Raw genomic sequence first — 22357 nt, 5'->3', positions numbered from 1 at the left:
GAGGGAAGACCTTTGTGCCCCTGGGTTGCCCTTCCATTGTTCATTTGCTGTCTGGCTGTTGGTGCAGATGGAGAACCACCCAGCTGCTGCCCCTTGACAAGCATAGCCTCCTTCCTCATCTCTGACAAGGCAGACTGCCCATAAGCAGACAGAGCTGATCTCCCTCAGGTCTGCAGTCTGGTTTTGAAATCAGGAGAAATAATGCCACACAGTGTCTTCCTATCTACCTGAGCCTGAACAAGGGGTAGGAAAGAGAATTTTAAGTTGCCTTCAAACCCTGCCAAGGCCTTGCTGGCCTGCGTGCCAGCCTAGTCCAGAACAGCTGCAGGAGATGTGCTGGCTGCCTTCGACAGAGGACAGCTGGTGGGAGGCCAGGGCTGTGACCTGGGCAATATTTAGTCTGTAAGGGGAATACTCAGCTTCTGTCTGCACAACAAGTGTCAGCATCTGAAGTCTGAGACAGCTTTCCTGCAAATGCAGCCCTAGCTGAAGGCTGCCCCACACTCTCATGACAGTACTGTCCTTTTCCCTTCTTTTTGGGGATGGTGGGTGAAGTGGAAGAGGCTGGAGGGGGGAGCTGCTTGTCATGTCCTTGCCAATCATGTCTCTCCTCATCCCTGTTGCAGGCTGAGGCCTGTGGATGTCGAGTTCATGAAGGCTCTTCATGAGAAGGTTAACATTGTACCCCTGATTGCCAAAGCTGACTGCCTGATCCCCTCAGAGATCCGGAAGCTAAAAGAAAGGGTGAGATGTGCTTCTTCCACATACCTGATGTGGTGGCAGGGATGTGGTGAAGAGGGAGAGTAGTAAATATGTAAAGACAGATACTGTATGTCTGTGTGTGTGTGTGTGTGTGTGTGTGTACAGTATCTGCAGATCTAATTGCAGCATGAGAAACGTGAGAAGGGAAGTGGTGTCTTCGGAGAGGCCAGCTCTACAGGAAGCATCAAATCCCTTCCCCATCTGTAGGCAACAGCAAATCCATGATATTAAACCCATAATTTCTGTATTGTTCAGTGGAGCATCTTTTTGTTCTTGTTTTGCATGGACTCAGATCCGGGAAGAGATTGACAAATTTGGCATTAAAGTGTACCAGTTTCCTGAGTGCGACTCTGATGAAGATGAGGAGTTCAAGCAGCAAGATAGAGAGTTGAAGGTAAGGAACCAGTTCAGTGAGGGACAGGGAAGTCTGGCTCTTGGGTATGGTGGTTGCTCTGGAAGGATCCAGAGCTGTCCTTTCTGTGCCAAAGTCCTGTACGGTGATGCTGGTACCCCGGAGGCAGCCTGTATTGGTTCACATAGTAGACAGACTGGAGAAGGGAGCTTGATGTCCTTGCTGGTGCCATGAAGTGTGGCATAAAGACACGGGACTTCAGGTGTCCCACTAGGTGGTGTCAGTCTTTCCCTGGTGTTCCCTGGGTGTATGTTTGAGAAGAAGGCTGAGTTGTATGGCATGAGAAGGTCAGGCTGGGAATCGAGCCACCTGTAGGTCCCAGTGCCTGAGGCTTTTCTCTGTAATTGTGTTGTGGTGTCCCATGCATGTGTGGATGTCACTGTGTCTTTCCCTTCCTCTCCTGTTCTCTGCCTGAGCTTGGCCCTTGGAGGAGGAATCCGTTGACAGCCACAAGCTCAGCATCACCTCTCACAGAATCACAGAATCACAGAATCACCCGGGTTGGAAGGGACCTCAAGGATCATGTAGTTCCAACCCCCCTGCCTAGCAGGGCCACCAAACACACACATTCAGATCAGGACACACACATTCAGATTCAGATCTCTTTCCAGGAGAGTGCTCCTTTTGCTGTCATTGGCAGCAACACAGTGGTAGAAGCTAAAGGCCAGCGAGTCCGTGGACGTCTGTACCCATGGGGCATTGTGGAAGGTAAGCACAGTGCCTGGAAGCTGACACTCTGACTGTGTCTTCTTCTAAAGGGAGAAATTTCACAAAGTCCCTAATAACCTTGGAATGGCTTTTGCTGCTGTTGCTGACACCCCTGTGCTGGCACATTGCTCTATGGTCTTGCAATTTTCAGTCCCAAAACCCTGTGTGTTTGCTTGTGGGTTGGTGCCAGCTGCTTGGGATGCCCAGCTGCTGGCTCTTTTCTCTTTCTGGCTCTGGAGTGGGCTGTACATGTCTGAATGCTCGTAATTGGCAGAAATGAGTTTTGTCAGAGCTTCCCCCAGCCCTTCAGTGAGGTAAACAGAGATTGCCAAATCAAGCACACAGCTACCAAGTGCAGCACTTCCCCCGAGTCCCCAGGGCTCCTTGGGGCCTGGCCATCCTTGGTAACAGCAATCTTTCAGCTCTCCTGACTGTTGCCTGCTGGTAGCTTTGCTCCTCAGGGGCTGACTCAAGTTTCCTACTGGAAACCACCCTGCCTATAGTGGCCTTACAATCAATCTGAAATTCTGAGAGAATGACCAATTTGTCTCTAGCAGTTGCTGCCCATAATAATAATGTAGTAATGTGTAATAATGACATCCTATGTATCTGGGAGCAGCATCCTCTCTCAAGGCTCTACTATATGTATTTAATTAATCCTCTTACCCAGAAAAAGTCCTGGGAACACAATGACCTCAGCAGCCTGGCCTCAAGGCTGACAGGCACAGAGCATCACTGAGGCCTGTGCCAAGGCTAGGGGAGAGTCTTTGGCACAGGGAGTGGGAGAGGGGGGCAGGATGGGGAAGGGGTCCTGGGTAAATTTTATTTCAGGCCTGGGTTCTGGGAGGTGAGAAGGGACTCCCTGAATGGAGCTGGTGAGGTGTGATGTCCAGGTGCTCATCTGTTCTTGCTTCTGTAGTGGAAAATCAGGCACACTGTGACTTTGTGAAGCTGCGGAATATGCTGATCCGGACACACATGCATGACCTGAAGGATGTCACTTGTGATGTCCACTATGAGAACTACCGAGCTCAGTGCATCCAGCAAATGACCAGGTGGGTCCCTACCGCCTTGCTGAGGAGTGGCAGAGGAATCCTGTTCTTTGTGGAGCTGGGCTTACTCTCAGAGCTTGCATGGGAAATGGCACTGGAAAGTAAAATAGCAAATCCAAGCTTGTCTCCCACAGCCTGAGATTACAGCAGGGATGTTGCTGAGAATCCTTGTTCCTGTTCAATGAGTCCTGCATGAATCTTGGGAAATAGGCCTGGAGAAAAATGCTCTTTAGAAGAGCTGTTCCTATCGCTGGCTGAAATACATCCAGCCTAATGAAACGTGGGCTAAACTGTCTCCCTGGTGGAGATGAAAACTGTGTGCGCTGCCAAAGAGGGAGGTGTTTTCCAACTGTGGTTCCATCCAGAAGTCAGTGTGACCCTTGGGGTGCTGCCGTTTCTCAGACAACAGAGCCCAAGCAATTGGCAAGTGCCTTACGCATCACCAGAAATTTCTTTGCTTTTGACTTTCTTTGCATTTCATTCTCTCTGATTTTAATCGTGGAGATCAGAAAACACTCATGGGCTTTTCACTAGAAAGACTGAAACATTGATGACAAGTTTTAAGTGGATTTGGGCTCCTCTGTTGTGAATCATTCCTTTCACTTGCTGCCTGAAATGGCTGGGTGACTCTGTGCTGCTGCATGGCAGAGTGGGAATAGCTGCACCTCAGCAGGGAGCACCCTGTGTGTGTGCAGGTGTGCAGTTGGCATGCTCTGTTCCCACACAGTGTGTCCCTGTGCTTCTGCATCGCAGAAGAGCCTGTTTTTTTCAACAGTGACAATATGGAGTCCCAAAATAAGTATCTGAAATGCTAGAGGTCTGTGAGAAGTGTCACAGTTGCTATTTAGACAGGCTATGTATCTATTAAAAGAACAGTGTGATAAAAAAGCAGTAGCTTAGCTAAAGAGATGCTTATAACTTCGATGCTATTTCTCACGCAGTGGCCGGTCCCTTACCAGTGAAGTCTTGGAAAAACACTGTGGCCATTTCTGTCAGTGGGATAAGGTTTCGTAAGAGAAACTCTGGGGGGGACGTACCAAACTGCAGAGCTGGAATTGATTCAATAGGGAGCAAACAGCGACTCCGAGCGGTGAAAGCCCGAAAGTGCTAATTTGAACTTCCAGCTTTTCTGCAAAGACTCCTCTGACTTTCAGAAATCGTCTTCCTTTTTCCCCCCGTGTATGTGTTTTCCCTCAGTGTTAGCCTGGACTGAGTTTTCTCTGGTAGTTACCCAGGAACTTCTATTTTGAGAACTTTTGTTGGCTGTACTCTCATTTTGCACCTGAATGCACCCTACACATCCTTGCTGGACTCCCCCACAGGCTCTGTGCGTGCCCCAGCCATCCTGAGCTATAACTGACTGCATTTTGTCCCTCTCTGTCTCCAGCAAACTGACTCAGGACAATAGGATAGAAAGCCCCATTCCTATCCTGCCTCTCCCAACACCAGATACTGAGACGGAGAAACTGATCAAGATGAAGGATGAGGAGGTGAGAACCATTTCTGCCTGGGCCTTCTTAGTGCTGGAATCTGACATGTTTCTCCAGGATTGCCCCACACAGGCTCTCCTGGGGCTTCCCACTCCTGCGTCCCACCACCACGGGCTCCTGGTTGATTGTCTCTTCTCTGTCTTGGTTGATTGTCTCTTCTCTGTCTCACGCAGCTGCGGCGGATGCAAGAGATGCTGCAGAAGATGCAGCAGCAGATGCAGGATCAGTGAGATGCAGGTACTTGGAGGGCAAAGGGAACCCCCAGCGACCATCTGAGGCCTGCCAAGAGCTGTGGATGTCTGAAAAGAGGTTTCCCATTGTATAGAGACTTGTGGGCAAGAGCTGCATTCGCATCCTCTAATTTATTTAAAAGCAGCAAGGCTGGCTTTGCAGCCAGCCGGTTTGTGGAGAAGGCTGTTCACCTAACTGTTTACTGATGTGTATTTCTTTTTTTAATAATTCTTTCTTTTTTTTCCTTTTTTATTTTATTTTATATATATATATAAAGGGAAAATAGACTAGGGAGTCTCTAAGGCATCCTAAAAAAAGAAAGAAAGAAAAAGAAGAAACAGGTTTCCCTTTTCCGTGTACTAATCTCTTGTTCGGGAATGCTCTAGTATTTAAAGTCCTGGTTTCTCTGGTGTACGAACTTGAAGAATATCTGTGTCAATGCACGTAAATGTTTACTCCTGACTGAGGTGCTGTGCCCCCTCCCCTGCTCCCCTTGTCTGGGGCCAGCACAGTTGTGGTCAAGGCAGCCATTCCCTCCTGGGAGTTCAAGCTGTGCTGCCCAGAGTGCAGGGCTGGGGGGCTCTGTGTGCACTGAGCTGCTCAGGGGTCCTGCTGGTTGTCTGCCCAGGTTATTTTGCTTTTTTCCAATTGGTTGATTAGGTTTGTTATTCCTACCAAGAAACTCCAGATCTTTACACTGAGTGGCAGGGAACTGAGTCTCTCAAGGTTTGTTAAAAGAAACAGCTTCCACTGCCTTCAGTTGTGTCTTTCTGGCAGAGAACATGAGTTGTTGAGGACTGCCTGTGAGGAGGAGAGATGATGGGAGTGGACACCTGCCCAGCCTGCCTGCCCTGCTCTCAGCCTGTGGGGTTGGGGTTGACAGGAGCACTGTAGCTGGAAGCACAGCACCAGCAGTAGCTGGGTGACGGTATTCATGGCGTGGCTCTGACTGTCCAGCTGTTCAATCTCCAGTGCCTGCAATGAGGAGCACCACAGCAGCTGCAGTTCCTGGCTGGGCCTGCTTTGGAGAGAAACACTCAGGGCTGAAAGCCTGGTAGCAGCCCGCATTTCTGAGCTTCTCCTAAGGAAAGGGGCAGTTTCTAATGCCTGTACCAGAGATCTGCCTGGCCAGACAGGCTGCTGCAGAGAGCAGGAGGTGGCACGGGGGCTGTGTAGGTCAGTGTGGCAGGTGACAGGAATGTTGCTGTACATGGCTGAGTGCATCCCAGCAGACTTGGCACTTCCCCTTCCCCTGGGACACAACCTTTCTTCCTCTCCCTGGCTCTTTTCTGTCTCAGTGCTGGGAAAAGCGATGGATCTGCTGGGCAGAGATAAGAGCGCTCTTTGGGCAGCAACTTCTCTCCTATTTCTGTTTCTTGCAGTATTTTTAACTCTTAGCACAGCCAGAGGAGAGCTCCAGAGTGTCATGTGCCTAACAGGGCAGGACTGACCAGCAACACTGCCGCGCTCACAGGGAATCAGGGGCTGCTGGAAGGAGAGGCGTTTGGCTCTTACCTCCAGTCCAGGGAGTGCTACCATGGGATGGGCCCTTCTGCTCCTTTGGCTGCCAGCCTAATTTCTCTGTTCCCATTCTCCATTTGTGTCAGTTCCCACATCTCTGGCTTTTTACAGTAGATCTCCCTGTGCACAAAGCACAGTATTGTCCAGGAATACCCAAACCCTAAATTCTGTTTATTGGTGCTGTGTTTCTCTGATTCTCCCTGCTGAGCTTTAGAGCTCTGATCAGGGCTTTTCCAGGAGATGCATAGGCAGGTTCCAGTTATTCCCTGTATGGAGCCTCTGATCAACAAGAGCATGGGCTGCAGAGGAAGGAAAGAGATCCTGACACTGTGGAAGGACAGAGCAGGAGTGGAAGCCCACTGGCAGGAACGTGCAAGCTGAGTAAGAGCCGTGTCCAAGGCAAGTCTCTCCTAAGCAGCCTTCTGCAGCCATGGGAGTCAGGAAGTGAGGATAAGCTCAGCAGGACAGGGGTGCAGGCAGCTCTTCTGGATCAGTGTTTTTTTTCTTTCCTTCTCCTCTGTCTCAAGCTCATAAGGGACAGTGGAAGTGCCAGCCTAGGAGAGGGAATGGGTTCAGCTTGTCTTCAGTAACATGCCCAGTAACAGATGCTTAAGGAGGAAATACAGCCTTTTTCCTGCAGTGCGTTTGCCTGAGCAATGGAGTAGTCTGAGGTAGGAGCTTTCTAGAGGTTTTCTGGGGTTGGTTTGCAGCTGCTGGAAGCAGGGGGAATGCTGAGTTCTCAACTTTATCTATGCTAGTGTAACTGGAAGCACTTTGCAGTACCTGTCCCCTCTCTTTTCCCACGAGTCTTGCCTGTTAGGATGTTCTGTTATGTTTGAGCCCTGTTTAGCTAGAGATAGTGCTCTTTAAAATAGATTGATTCCCAGGGAAAAAAACAACAATAACAACAAAACTCCAGACCTTTACTCTTTAGCATGTGCATGCATTAGCATGCGTGCTGGTGAGAGCACAGAGTCTGGTCACAGGCAGACAGGACTGCCTGAGTGTGCATCTGCCTTGTCCCTCCGGGTGAGGGAAGTCTCCATCAGCTCAGTGCACATGGCTCCTAGATCAAGTTAATAGTGGCAGCTGTGTTCTCTACAGCGCTGAACTCTTCAGCTACCAGCTGGCAAAGACGGTTTGAGCTGCTCTTATTCAAAACACATAGGAGTGAGGCTCTACAGCTTCTACAGATGGGCAGAGGTACTGAGATCTATGTCCTGTATAGAAGGTTCCCTGCCCAGAGCATCAGAGTTGGGGGGCTGCCTGGAAGTGGATTAGATTGATTTTGGAGGGCATCAGGGTCCTGGACTGGCTTAGAAGGTGACACCTGTTTATAAATGAGGGCTGTTTTGTACTGTTGCACTGAGCTGCACAATAAGCTGAGAAGATAGACCAGAATAAGTGCAGCTCAGCCGTTTGATTTTGGCAGTGAGAAGTGTGGATAGGAAGGCAATCTAATACCTCCCCCTGCACACAGCTTCCATAGTCTCCAATGCACCCCCAGGTACGTTCTCACACTTCTGCCAAGCTTTGCCCAGCCAAGCTAGACACAGCAGGGGCTGCATCCTGCTCAGCAGAGTGGTCTGTCCTGCTGGTAACACCATCTCAGCCCATCTGCCTGATTGGGGAAGGAGCCGTGGCATGAACTCCTCGTGTGCTGCTGCTGTGCTGGCCCTGCCTGTGCGTCCTTCCTGCTGCCTCCCCGCATGCCTCCTGCTAGAGAAGGAGGGGCTCTCACTTCTTGTGCTGTGCAATGGCATTCCCTGCTCCTTCTCACAAACCCAGCCGTGCTTGCTGTAACACTGGCTTGCTTCTACCATATGACTTCCTCACCCTTCGCTCCACTCCTAAGCTCTTTGTTTCCCGTCTGTCATGTTAGGTTATTATAATATATTTTTTGTAAATTTCTGTTTGACCATTTTGTCATTGTGGAGAAAAAAAAAAAAAAAGAAAGAAACCTTTTAAAACATATCCATTTTATTAAATGATCATTGTTATTATTAATAATGTTTACTACCTGAACTGATCAGTGAAATAAATCCATTCAAAAGAACAACCTATTTTTGTTTGACTTTCAGTCTTGTTCAGCAGCATCGATGATGCATTACGGACAGGAGAGGACAGAAGGACTGTTTGTCCTTTTATTCCGTTCCGTCGGAGCAGGCTGCAGGCAGGCACGTGATTTCTGGACTGTGCTTATGTCAGAGGCTAGACAAGCTGATCCCGAAGTTCTCCTACTTTTAAGCTTCCCCTCAGAAGCTGTGTAAATTGGCAGCAGGTGGCTTGGTGGGATCCAATCCCAGGAAAGTAAGTAACCAAAGAAGCACTGCTGTGTGCAGAGCCAGCCAGGCTCTGGATCGGCTCCGTGCCACACCTGGCCTGAGAGCTGCTTGTGAGAGAAAGTAGCACTCAAACGTGTGAGGTGTGGACGTGCTGAGCAAACTTTCTCTGTTGTAGCTGAGCTTCTTCCAGGTAGAATGCAGGAAAAAGTGGGTTCATTTGTTAGCCCTGGATCCCTTTCCTACTCTGTCTGCCTGCCACAGTGAAACAACTGGAATGATCTGCTCCAACCTACTAGAAATCTAAAGGTTAATTATTTTGTTTAGAGCATCACAAATATACTATGCCTTGGTTAGGGCCAAATTCTACTTTTGTTTGCAGCCCAAACTGTCCTCATATCAGTGTTCATTCAGAGTGTTTCACATTCCGAAGCTGAGCAGAAACAAGAAAGTAATTCTGGTGGCCTTAGCCTCTAGCATAGCCAATGCTTAGAGTCTGGCCTATGGGAGAAAAATGTCTGTGAAAGTGTAAGAACCTTGACAAGATAAGATGCTGCTGAAATGTCCTGAGTATATTTTTGACCCTTGTACGTAAGTTGAACAAATGATTGTTCAAGTATTTAAATAATGCAACTTCTGAAAGAAGGATGTGGTCAGTTTTTCTCAGTAATGCTTGCTGAGTGCTGACAACTCACTTAGCCTATCAAAAGAGCAGACCCTTGGAGCACTATCTTCCCCAGCCTGTCATCCTTCCTGTGGAGCCAGTCAGCTTTATTTTGGTGCAGACAGTGAAATGACAAGAGCTGTGTGTTACCTCTAGCAGTCAAGAGAGGATGGAAGCACTCGGAGGACTTTCTCCTTGGCTCAATTACCAACACCAGCAGGATCACTGGAGAACAGTTTCTTTCAGCTGATGTCCCACTGCTTATTAGGAGTAGACCTGTGTCACTGTTTGAAGAGAAACGTCAGGGACAACACACTGATCAGTGCTAGGGATCGCCACTCTGCAAACATAGCCTTTGTGATAAAATGGAAACCAAAGACCATAAAGCTCAGGGACTGCAGTACAATTTGGTAACATCAGCTTCCAGGTTTAAGTGCATTTGGAATTACTACTTTTCTCTTGAGACTTTGTGTTGTTTCTGTTGGAATGGTGTTCTCTTTTACCTCCTTGTTTGGTCTGCATGGTTCTATTAGCTTGTTCCAAAGGGCCAGAGGATAAAGCAGGGCACTTGGAAGCACTGGATTCCTCAAAGGGTGCATATGAATGCATTAGCTGGCTGTTAACTGGGCACAGCTAACAGCTGTGCTTTTTTTTTTTTTCTTTTGTATTACCAAGAGCCAAAGGCTCCAAACTGAGAAAACGTAGAGGAAGCCCTTCTCAGCCACTTACAGTAGTGAGAGGCAGTCTTCACCCTGCAGATATTTTATCTGTACAATAAGGAAGCATCCAGGCGCTGTAGTTTGCTGCCATACCTGAATTCAGTGCTCCGTTTGGCTACTTGTTACCCAGAGCAGCATTGCAGTTATTGCTGCTGTCAGCATCTCTGCCAGCAAAAGCTTTTTTTGTAGCCAGGCCAGCTCCCACTTCTTGGAAGACTTGCCTAATGAAGACTCTGCTTCCAGCAGCATGCAGCAGACTTGCAGGAAGGCCTCATATGGGAGGTGTCCCTGGGATGAGCCTGACCCTTATCTTGTGAGCCAGCTGCAAGGGGATTATCTGGGAGCTCAGCTATGCAGCTGCAAAAACTGCACTGCCTTAAGACCTTTCTGTTGTATGTACTGTAAAGGCAGAAAGCAAGCAAGGATTGATCTACCTTGGTAAGTCAACCAAACTACCTTCTGCTCGTTCTTTCTTTTCCCCCCCTTTCGTTCAGCTGACTGCATGGAAAAACAGTGCCTTGTTGCAGGCATGTGCAGTAGTTCTCTTAAAAAAGTTTGTGTTCAGAGGTGGCATGAGGCTGCAATACCTCTTTTGTATCACTGGCCCTTGCCCCTCAGAAGGGACACAGCTCCAGATTATGTGTCTGCTGGAACAGTGTCTAGTATAGAAAATTCTGGGGATTTCCTCCCTCAGAGCTCAGCACCCTGTGTTTGCTAAGGACGATTTTATCGTGTCTATTCAAAACTGCGAAGACTATTTTAAACTTGTGGTAATAGTACATTTATTTCTGAATCTTCTCTTGCAGTTTGCATGAATAAAGCTTTGCTTACAGATGTATCTCAGAGCTATGATAAGTTTCATGTTCTGATGACTTCCTGTCATCAGTTTTCTTGGCAAACCTAGTAATGCTTCTGCAGTAATGCTGAAAGTATCAGCAACTCTTAAATGCTTCTGAAGATGAGTGGAAATTAATTCAGTGGCAGGAGCTAAATCCAGCATCAATCAGCTCATAACCCCCTCAGGGCTGGAAAGACCAGGAGTATTCCTGCTCCTGTAATGAGAGACCAAGAGTTCTCACAACACCTTTTTTAACTCTGTTCTTTTCAGATCTCTATAGTCTTACAGATCGCGGTGTCTACTTGCCTGACTTCCACCTCACCCACTCTCACTGGGGGAGAGTTTGCAGGTGAAGATGAACAGTAGGATTCTCTTCTTGTCCCTCCTTGGCTTCCTCCCATTCGTGATATCTACGTGCCCTCCACCATGCAAGTGTGCCACCAACATTATTGACTGTATGTCCAAAGGCCTAACTGTAACAAAACTACCAGCGGCTTTCCGGCCGTCGGCTGAAATTATCAACCTCAGTTACAACAGGCTCACCTCTATTCCCAGCGGGCTCTTTGATAACCTGAAGAGCCTCCAAACAGTGCACTTGCAGGGCAACCCTTGGGAATGCAACTGTGACATCCTCTACTTGCGCTCCTGGCTGCAGTGGCAGCAGAACCGGACCTTTTACAGGGATGTGAGATGTGCCTCCCCAGCTCACCTTCAGGACCGGGTCATCGCTTATCTGGCAGAAGATGAGATCATCTCCACGTGCCAGTACTGGTACTGCACCCTGGCTTTCTTCTCTCAACTCATTCTCATCATCCTCCTTTTCCTCCAGGCTATCTTGGTCATATTCATCATTATCTACCTGCAGAGATTTCGGAGAACGACTGCTGAAGCCCGGAGCACCACCTGGGATCTGTATCAGCATGCAGATACCCAGTCCCTACAGGAGCAATAAGAGTTGTAAGAGTGAGGGTCCCCTCTGCTCCGGGTGTTGCTGTGCTGAAATCGGGTGGTGTACGAGACCCAGAGGGGACATTCAGTGCAGCGTCTGACCCTGACTGCAGCCCCCAGCAGGACCTGGAACTGATCAGACACTTGTTCTGTTTCCAGGGAGCAGATCTTATGCTTCTTACTGCTTTGAACGCTTCAGCATGGTCTTCATTGCTTTGCTTTTGCTGAATTGCTGAAAGCAGTTCTGTTTCTGCCCAAGGAAACCATAAACTGCATCAAGCAGAACGACCGTGGCAGCGCTCGAGCTGCTGGGGTGCAGTGCTCCATCCATCCGCGCTGGGTATTTCAGCCGTGCTTTCCCTGTGCTCGTGGTCGCTCTGTGTGAGGCCGGGGCAGAGGTGAGCAGTGAGCGGGATGATGGAGGAACGCATCTCGCGGTGCAGGACCGCCTCGCTCGCCCTGGCTGAGTGACAGCAGGTTTCCGCTGCCTCCGTCAGCAGAGCAGAACAGAACGGGTGTTTCTTCCTGCCCGCGTATTTTGTAACCTTCTCCTCGGGCAGCGTTTTTAGCCTCCTGCTGGTTTTTAGTACTGACTTCAACGCGCCCCGCGTTCCCACGGAGCTCCCGGCGCCGCGCGGAGCCGGCTTTGAGCCTCCGCTGCGCTGCCGTGCACCTGCCCGCTGCTGCTCACCGGCCTCCGAATCGTTTTTGTAGCGAAGCATAATGGAATAAAATAAAGGTGAACTGCGCTGTAAGTGGCGTTTCTCGGCATCTTCTCGGCCTCCCGCTCGCGCCTCGCTGCAAGGCAGCTGCAGCTGGGCGGAGGCGCCGTGCCAGGCGCTGCTCCGGCTGCTCGCGCTGCCGAAGGGGCACGAGGCGCCGGCACGCGCCCAGCCCTAACGGCCGCTAACGGCTGTCCTGAGCGGGGCCGCCCGCAGCCTCGTCACGCCTTCGGGCCGCTGCAGGAGAACGGCGAGGCGGAGGAAAGGAGCCGGGCCGCCCGCTGCGATGCGGCCGAGGAGAGGAGCGGCTCCGCCTCGGCGGTCCGTGCCCGGCCCCGGGACGAAGCACCGCGCCGGGCAGCGCCGTGGAGCCCCGAGCGGGGAGCGGTGCGGAGCGGCCGGAGGAGGAGGAGGAGAGCTCGGCGTGAGGTGAGCGCCCCCGGGCGGAACTCGGCCGTGGCGGCCGCTGCTGTGGAGAGAAGGTGAGGCCCTGACAGATCTCTGCTTGTTAAGTACGCTTGCGTTACTTTTATTATTATGGCTTCTGAGGAATTAACTTTCCATAGGAACAAAAAGCCTGCGTTGGCGGCTGGTTCCTCCCAGGTGTCCTTTTCCATAATCAAGGCTCAGCTGTACAAAGAAATACCACAACCCTCTTGGGTCGGCCGTGCTGCTCCTGGAGCTGTGCTGTCCGCTTTGTTGAAGTCCCACGCAAAGTCTGGGACAAACGGTCTGGTTTCCCAGCACCGCTGCAGACTGTGCTCATGTGCCGGAGCAAATCCCCGGGTTTGCCTGCAGATTTTTAGCTGAATTCCCCTGGGTCAGAGGATGTCGTTACCGGCACCTGGGCGGGCGCTGGCAGCGGGGCTGGGCTGGGAGCAGCTATGGGAGGTGCTCTGGGGCGCTGGGGAGCCCTCAGGACTCGATGTGCCCACAGGGGCAGAACAACCGTTGCCTTCAGTTTTGCTTCCTGGTGTCCTGACTGTATATCATTGAATTCTGGCACAAGAAAGGAAAAAAGCCCTTTTGGCATCTTTTACACCTGCAAAGAATGTGACCAACCATAGCAGTGTGATAATGAGTTACACTGAATGCAGAGTGATTTGTAGGCCGTGGCAGCATTATAATCCATAAATCTGGAGGCTGCATGCCTTGGCTTCTCCTGGCTAGGAAAGCTGCACGTCACAGATGCTTTCCTGCCCTGCTGGCCTGAGGAGAATCTGCTGTGCTGCTGCTGAAGGGAGCTCTGGCTTTCCTTCTAAATGGAGGGGCTGTCCAAGGCTGCACAGTGATCTCTAAGAGAAACTGGTGAAAGAGGGCAAAGGTGGGTGGAGACTATTTAAGCTTCCTCCCAAGCATGCTAACAGCTGCCAGGCCTGCTGGATGGGCTGCTGCACCATCAGAGATTGGGTGCTTCCAAGCAGCTTCTTTCTTTGAGAGACACTGACAGGAAGAAACAAAGAAAACAACAACAGAAACTAGAAAACTAAACCAAAATGTATTTGCAGTCTGCATGATGCAGAGCTCCAAACCTGAGGTGTCTGAGGCAGGTTAGCACCACCTGAGGAAAGGAGCCAGCGGCTGGTGGGTGACACTGGGGAAGACATGGTGGCTCTTCTCTATTTCCAGCATGCTGGGATTTAGGTGTCTGCAAGGTGATTCATGCATATGTTGTAGAGCAAACAAGTCATGAAAGCAGCAAGCTGATTTTTGAACCTGGAGAATTTTAGCCCCATTTTCCACAGAGAACCACATCTTCAGTCCCTGCTCCTTGTGGTGATAGTGGTTATGCTTTGCCTCAGGGCTGCTGCAGGTGTTTGCTCACAATTTGATTGGGTTCACATGACATCTGCGACCTTATCCCTGTTGATTTAAACAGACTTTGATGTTTCACCCTCATCTGTGGGATAAAATGCACACATAAAGAACAATTTGTTACCTTCCACTGCGTGGCTTGGTCACTGAAATAAATAGACTTGTTCTGTGCAGCAGCCAGAAACGAAGCAGTGCTTGGAGATCCTGTGGAACCAAGTCCTGGAGAAGAATGGCATGTTCCAGTCTCACATTGTCACAGCTGTGTGCGCTCTGTGTGCCCAAGTGAAACACTCAGTAGTCGCCTTGATGGCAGCCTGGTCTGGGATTCGTTGCACTGCTTACAAATTATGAAATACATTTTTCATGGTCATTAATTTGGGGTTACCTGGGCTTCAAAGTCCTGATTTCCCTTCAGTGTTTACGTATGCAGGGCATCCCAGGGAGTGCCAAGAAAAGCAGTGATGATTCAGCATCATGGAGCATCTTGCCTGTCCCAGGGTACATGGAGGAGAGCTATTTCAGAAGTGTTTGGAAATTATTTTTACTTTTATTGTACATTTGCATATGAAAACTGAGGCTCCCTCAGGCTCACAGGTGTTGGTATTGTAAGTCTATAGAGTAGAGCACAGTGTCTAATTTAATAAGTTTCTATGAATAATTAGTTATCTTGAATAAATGCTTTGAAAGCAGCAGATTGCAATGTTAAGGTTTGTTTTGAAGGCAGTATGTATATACGTACTGTATATCTGGATAAAGAGAAATATTCCTTGGAAGAACAGGGCAAAGCTCTGCTGTAAGCTGTGAGAGATTTGAGTGGTTTTAATCCAAACAAACAAACAAACAAACAACAACAACAAAACAACCATGAAATTGCTCTCTTTAAATCCAAAAGCCGTTTTTTCCCATTTCTTTGCATGTCTCCTGGTTTACTCCTATTCTGAAATGTTTGTGACGGCAGGGAACAGAATATACTGGGAAGAATTTCTTTTTATTGCCACACAAGGGGATTAGCCCGAGAGTTATGAAACCCAAATGCCAAGAATGCCCTGTGGAGAACACACGGCTCAGACCTCATGGCACTGATCTGCCGTCCCCGTCTGTCACAGCTGATGATTACTCCTAAGCTCCGCCGCCACAGCTGCTTGATGCCGTACGCTGTCGCTCGTTTTGCAGGGAGAGAGAGCTCTCTCTACCTCGGTGATCGTTCTGGAGCCGTTTCCCATACTGACGCGCAATTTGGGTTTGCTCAGAAGAGGGCAGCAAATAGCTTTTAATCTCCTGTTTGCTCTTACTGGTGAAACGGATGCGAAGCTGGGGCCTCGGACCGGTGCAGCGTCCAAGCAGCAAACGCTGCGTTTTCAGCCTGTGGCATTTAGTTTAAGTTGTCTGTTGTTGGCAGGGAAAAGTAGGCATTGTGTTGTGATGGCTGTGATGGAAACGGACTCGGTTTGGAGGGCTTAAATCCCACCCATGGTGGATGGGGGGAAAAAACCTTTTAATGTCACTGAGCAGTGAGAGCAGGGAATTTGAGTTTTCCTCTGGCGTGCGTGTTGGAGGTGGGAAGGTGTGCAGAGGACGAATGGAAGGCAGGAGCTGAGCGTTCCCCTGGTCTCTGTAGGGCAGAAGTGCAGAACCACGCAAAGTTACTGGGGCTGAAGTTCCATTTAGTGCTGATGTTCCTGTTGCAAACCTTAGCCCTTGGTTTGGCTGTCTCTCCTGGGATAAGCTCTGCTGGACTTTGGGGAGCTTTGTCCGCAGGCTTTTAACTCCATCACTCTCCAGCTCCCCAAGAGGTGCTGCGGGTGCCCACGCTTGTCTGTGTCTCCATTACCCCATCTTTCAACACGGTGTCAGCAAACTAATTTTTTTCCTGGGATGAGACTTTAATTCCCTCCCATTGATCATGGCCAAAGTAGAGAGCTCAAATGGAGATTTTATTCCAGAAACAATGGCTCCCTTATGTGCCGTGGCAGATCTCTGTGAATGAATGCTGGTGAAAGGAAGTCTTTTCCCCAGGCTGTTTTGTATCTTTCTGTGGTGAATCTTCATATTTGATCAGTGGCATGGATTCCTGCAGAGAAAGAGATAAAGCATGGAGTCTTTATATTCTAGGGAGCATGAGACAACGTGGCAGTTACTGAGACTTAGGCATCATATTTAGTTTCCATAAATCACCAAATGCTGCAGCAAGACCATCTGCATTAAAACCTCTGAAGTAGAGGGCAGTTTCCCTGTGCAGCTGTATGTGGTTTTCTGCCTTTTAAGCCCTCCCTTCAAGTTCACCCCAAAGCCTCCACCCTGTGCCAAGCTGCCATCCTTCTTGCCTCACCCTCAGCTCTGCTGTGAGCTGCTGCCTCTTTGGTCCATCCATACCTGCTCCCCCCACCCTTCCAAGTGCTGCCAACATTTCTCAAGTTGTACACAAACTACAGCTTGCTACTTTCCTGTGTTTGGTTCTTCGGTGGCCGAACTGCACTGAACACATCAAACCAATTAATTTGGTGATCCAATGCAGAAGGCTTTGAATGCAAGACACTGGTGAGCTTGTTCACTACCTCTCCTCTCATCCCTTCTGCCACTGTCTGTCAAGAACACCATTTTAATGGCTGGTTTGGTTCCTTTCCTCTTTGCCTTAGACTTCTAAATGTAGTAGAAACAATACTGTAATTTCTGTGTTCCCTACCCCTAAGTGAAGGGGAACTCCCTCCAAGTGCTGCATCTGAACTTCAGTGTGCAAACCCCCTGTGATGTCCAGCAGTGCTTCAGGAAGACTTTTTGTATTTATCTGTTATCTGTAACTTGAAAATAACACGAGCGTGGATCTGACAGAAGGCTCTGCAGTAAGTGCAGTGCAGTTTGAAATTTGTAGTGACATTCACACTCTGGGATAACAGCAGCGATCCGCAGATCTTGTAAGGAGTCCCAGCACCCCTGGAGGTGCTGAGCTGCTGGTGTTGACACACGGAGAGTCCAGTTCCTGCTGCATTCCTCTCGTTGCAAAGGAAATATCAGTCAGGGAGGGAACATCTCCCCTGTTGGGAAGCAGCTGTAGTACATACCAACAGGAGCTTTGGATGGGGTAAGAGAGCAGGTGAGCAGGCAGCGTCTTGCACAGGAGGGAGGGGAGCAGGCCTGGTGCTGGTGGCTGGCCCAGCCACAGGGGTGGCCTGGTGTGAGCACAGCCAGGGACCTGGAGCTCCCTCCCATCTGCGCGGCCCTAGGGCTGCTGGTGAAGGCTGCCCTGGCCACAGTGTGGTGGCTGGTAGGAGAAGTGGGTGGGATGTGATGCTGGACCTCAGGCACGAGCCATTTACCTGCTCCCTGCAGCCTGCTGCTCTGGCACCGCAGGGCTTACGGTGACTTGGTGCTAAGGCAGGCTGCCTCGCAAACACAAAGGACGAGAAGCATGGAAAGCTGAATTGTTGGGTGGGATTGCTCTCCTTGTTGTAAGAGCTAGCAGGAGCCTCATCCAAACCGTGCTGTGTTCTTAATGACTAGAAGAGACTACTCTTGTTGGAGTGCAGGGCACCACCCTGTGTCCCTCTCTGTAGCACTACTTCTGAATCCTCAGTCCAAGACTGGGCTACCGGTGTTCCCTGCATGCAGTGGGACGGGCTGTACTCTGCCTGGCAGCTGCAGGGTGGGACTGAGGCTGAGGGAGTCTGCCAGGCTGCTGGAAGCATCATAGCTCAGCAGCTATGATGACAGGTGACCAGCACCAACCCATCCTCGGGCCCTGAGGCTTCCTGAAGGAGGAGGTCTAGAGAGCTTGTGAGTATGAAGAGGTTTCTGGCAGCAAGTGGGAACATACACTGCTGTCCATTTGCTGTGTGAGCTGCCTGCAGAAGGTCCCCTCATTCAGATGGGGAGCAAGGACTTCACCGGAGAGTCCAGCTTCAGAGCTACCCATGCTCAGAGCAGACTGACAGCAAGTAGTCCATAGAATGAAGTGTGTGCACATGGACATTATTGGTAAAACCACCAGAAGGGCAGAACAGGACGGTTTTCTGGCAATGGAGAGCTTGATCTGGGCTGATTACTGAGTGTTTATAAAGGCTGAAGCAGCTTTTGCCTACTGAGTTGGCCTTGCTGTATCCTCTGCAGTTTCTACAGATGGAGAATGAGTGGCAAGAAAAACAGAGAAGGGAGGATCTGGTTACAAACTTGCAGAGGAATGCCAGAATTTCTTGGCCTCTGGATGCTGCTTCACCTTTCTGGTTAATTCAGCCCTGGTTGAATCTAGCACAGAGGGAAAGGGAGGCTCTTCTGTTGGGGTTTATGTCAGTTTATGTCACTTTATGTCAAGTTGTGCATAAAATAAAACATAAACTATATTGGAGTTGCTGCATCTAAAACAGAGAAAAGCACTTGAACTTGTGGGCTGCCACAAGGTGTGCTACAGCTTCACAGCAAAGCAGTTTTTGTGGGGACTTTGTGAGCAAAATGAGAAAGCTGAATTCTGTTTCACTGAGTAGAGTTATCAAGAAAATCAATCTCATAAGTACGCTAAATTTTAACATCTGTAAGCGCTTTGAGATTGGTGAGTGAAAAATGCTGAGCAGAGGGAGAGGGTGTATCTGTGGTTCAAAGCAGGAACAAGGGTGTACCTCCTGTCTACAGCCCGGCTGTGCGGGAACTTCAGAAAAACTGTTTCGTTGCTTTTAAAATACATCTGACTGCTCTCAGTGGCACAGTGTTCTCCAAATGTTTTCCTTGGCTTGTCCAGTGTCTCCTGGCCTCTATTCCTTCTCTCTTCCTTCCCTTATTCTTTGCAAATAATTCAATTTGAACCTTGCTTTACTTTGTTTAGGTTTAATATTTCCCTCAAATATTTAAGACTGATACTTATCTCGAGCAGCGAGCCAAGGAATCACAGAAATTCTGTTGATGTCTCACCCTTCTTTTGCTGCACAAAGGCTTCCCTAAGCAGATCTGTAAGCTCCCCAGCTGCTGCTTGTTGCATCCTGACTCAGCATAAAGGATTTAGTCTGGGTTATCTTTTGGATGCTGGGACACTTCAAAATAGCACAGGCACTGTTCATCCATTCATCCGCCTTGTGATGAACACAGTCTTGGGAGTGTGTGGAACAAGCTTATTAAAATAAAAATGAAGATCCTTCTCATCAGCTGATCTCAGAGGACTTTGCCCAGTGGGACACCGGTCGTTACAGCTGTTACAGAGAAAAAGAAACTGAAGCAGGGGGAGTGAGGATGTGCCTGTCCTCACTGAGTGCCTCAGCAGCACAGCTGGGCTTGAACAGCACAGCATCTCACACTCACTTCCTGGGAAGCAGGAGGGAAGGATGTGCAGCCCTGGGTGGTTGCCCTGGGTGCTCTTCCTTGACTTCTTCTCAATATCTTGCATGCTGCAGAAGATCAACCACATCTCCCTGTTTTTTGATAGGTTTTCCCTTCTCCAGACCTCAGCACCTGAGGTTAAGTCATCTACCTCCAGGTTTCAGCACAACTTGAACTAAATGAGCTGGTGCTACTGGCTGACACCTGAGTCTCGGGGAGCACTGCCTGATTAAGTTCAGGGCTCGGATGAGTAGCAGCTGCCACCTCACGGAGGTTTCACAAAGTGCTGCCGTGAGTCTTCTCAAAATACTCATACCCTGGATGTTACAGGAATGATGGGGACAGAGGCAGTCTTTCAACATGCGGTGCAGCTGGGAGCTGCTGCACTGGGGCGAGATCTCTGTGACTTGGGTCTTGTCGAGCATGAAATGTATGCTGCGGTCTGGCAAGGTGCAGAACTAGCAGTGGAGCAGAGATGGGGCAGTGTCCTTTTTCAGTGTGCGAGGAAAGCCAAATTCTTTTCCCTGCACGTCTGTTTGGCCATGCGTTTGTTTCATTTCTCTCTGCTGTGTGTCAACAGTGCACCCAGCTCTACTACTAAACTACAGAACCTGTGAAGGGTGTCTTCAAGCCTCTGTGTTTGTGGCTCCTCTCAGCCACTTCTCCTAGAGGCTTGGATGCAAAGGCGCTTGTGGTGCTCAGAGAAGGGAGGGCAGAGTACGCGCCCACCCCATAAATAATGCTTCTCCACCTACGCCTGGCATAGCTGTGTTTTTCTAGCTCTTTTGTGGTTCTCTTGTCCTCCCCTTGCACCTCGCTACGGCCATATTGATTGGCTAAATCTTGCATTCCCCCACAGGACTGAAGCATGAACCCAGCCAAGCTTTTTGTACGTGTTTGCAGATGGACTTTTGCCCCTCTGGTTTGCATAGCCCCCTCTCCATCCATGGATAGGCACTCCAGTGCATGGAGGGAACGTTTTCCAGCCCTGAGCTGCCAGATTTAATTAATCTTCTGCTAAGGCCAGGCCAGTCTTTCTGGGAAACCAGATCCACTGGGCTGTGCATTCCACAAGCCTCTCTTTCCCTGGCGTCTTGCATATCTGTACGGGAAAAGTCCATATACTTGTGTTTTGGGAATGGAGAGGGCAGGCGCTTGGGGAAAAGAGAAGAGATCAAGTTCCCCAAGTCTCCCTCCTGTCAGCAGCTGCCAGGAGCTCACCATAGGCAAAAACCAACCACGTGCTGCTGGAGATGGCTTGGCTGTGCCTGGGTGGGCACAGAGGCTTTGTCTGGGGATGCACGCATGCAGTTTTCCCCACCTCCTCTGAGGAGGCAAGTCTTCCTTCCTTGCAGCAGAGCTGTCTTTGCACAAGGCAGCTGCCATAGCTTCCTAGGACTGCTTGGCATGGCTGACATTACGCTGCTCTCCGGTTTATCCCTTGTCCCCTCTCTTCTAGCAGGCTTCTGCTGCTTTCTGAAGGGGAAAAAAAACAACGCAAGGTTTTCTTCTCGTCTCCATTTCTTTTATCCATTTGACCTCTGGATAGTAATGTTCTTAACATCACTGCCCTTACAGGCCACAGAGCCCAATTCCCTTCTGTACCTTGAGATAAAATATTCTGAATGGCATATGGAAACAGGGGTCAGGAATTCGCGCTGAAATATGCTGGGTCCCGCTGTGCTCTTAAGGCAGGCCCAGCCCAAGCTGTGGAGATGTGCTCAGCAGTTCCTTGGTGGACTTTTGTCTTAAAACAAAACAGCCCTTTTCCACTGTGCCCAGCATTTTGTGTTTTCAGGCTCACCTGCATTGCTGTGCTTTGTCTCACAGTGGGTTAGCGCTGCGGCCAGAAGAAACAAGCACAAGATTGTTCTGTCTTCCGACACATCCGTGCCTGACTGCTGCTGGTGTCATGCTGCATGAGGCCACTGACCCTTCCTCTGGGGGGCAAACTGCTCCTTCCAAAAGGCCCGAATCAAGCAGGATGCTGGCCAGACCCGTTTCTGTTAACTGAGCCTATCTTTCCTTTTAAGAAAAGGGAGCTGAATAGCGCTGTCTTCCAAAAATAATAATTAAAAATCAAAAGCTTGCATGAAAGCGTATAGTGCTCTGTAGAAAGACAGATAGAGACCTTTTTGACTCGTGATGGGGGCTGGATACAGAGCTATTTGCTTAATGTGGGGAGGGAAAAAACAGAATTTACCTGCAGGGTCTGTTCTTGTTTGATTTGAGGCTGCAAATCTCCCTCCCTTTCAGCTAGTACTTTTTTTTTTTTTGAAAGGACCTTAGTTGTCCAGCCATTTTTTCCCCTTAGTGCTGCTTCACACTACTTCTGACTTTGATTAATAGGTCTCTGAATAACATGTTAATCTAACTAGGGGTCCTTGCCCCCCCCACCCCTCGTCCTCCATGCCTTGCTCCAGAAATATCAGAGAAAACACACAGAGTTTTTGTCTCCCTACAGAGCACTTGTAGCTTTTGATTAATGGGTGGAAGGGCCCAGCTCCAGGTTCGTGGCATCTCTCCCGACTGCAGAAAAATAAGCAAAAAGTCACCAAACATGACACAGAGGAGGAAAGTTCCAAGAGCTGCAACAAGAAGAAAGAAAGGAGGGAGAACTGCTTATAATTCAAGATGTACTTCAGTGTAAGCCTGGGTATTTGTGAGTCTGAGTTCAGACCCTCACCTCCACATTAACCTTTCTTTAAAATGAGCTCAGAACGTGTTGCTGGACTCAGCAATTCCCAGACTGGGGGTGTCTGAACTTCTAATATCTGTATCGTGAACCACTCTGCACATTGCCCTGGGCTGACACTTCAAGCACACGTGTTAAGAAGGGCTAAAATGGCTGAAAAAAACCCCAGTCCTTACACTTCAAACAGGACATGTGTTGTC

At 49.4% G+C, this 22357-nt stretch overlaps 2 protein-coding genes across 4 annotated transcripts in view; both read left to right on the top strand.

The window, feature by feature from the left end:
- SEPTIN5 (septin 5) overlaps positions 1-8235 on the top strand; it is a 35579-nt gene extending 27344 nt beyond the window's left edge. For all 3 annotated transcript variants that reach the window (XM_042828772.1, XM_042828773.1, XM_042828771.1), the window contains 6 exons: positions 627-744; positions 1055-1156; positions 1786-1882; positions 2802-2937; positions 4322-4424; positions 4598-8235. In XM_042828772.1, coding sequence (XP_042684706.1) covers positions 627-744; positions 1055-1156; positions 1786-1882; positions 2802-2937; positions 4322-4424; positions 4598-4654 — 613 coding nt within the window. In that variant the 3' untranslated portion in view covers positions 4655-8235. The remainder of the gene's footprint in view (positions 1-626; positions 745-1054; positions 1157-1785; positions 1883-2801; positions 2938-4321; positions 4425-4597) is intronic.
- A 2799-nt stretch (positions 8236-11034) lies between these two features.
- On the top strand, positions 11035-11631 carry GP1BB (glycoprotein Ib platelet subunit beta). The gene has a single exon (XM_042829101.1). The coding sequence runs from the start codon at positions 11035-11037 to the stop codon at positions 11629-11631; it is 597 nt and encodes a 198-aa protein (XP_042685035.1).
- The last annotated feature ends 10726 nt before the right edge of the window (positions 11632-22357 follow it).

This window comes from Centrocercus urophasianus, unplaced genomic scaffold (assembly GCF_019232065.1).
Source record: "Centrocercus urophasianus isolate 14NV4802_14NV808 unplaced genomic scaffold, USGS_Curo_1.0 seq_30, whole genome shotgun sequence".
Taxonomy (NCBI): domain Eukaryota; kingdom Metazoa; phylum Chordata; class Aves; order Galliformes; family Phasianidae; genus Centrocercus; species Centrocercus urophasianus.
Note: the sequence above shows the minus strand (reverse complement) of the source record. Positions and strands in the feature narration are given on the sequence as shown.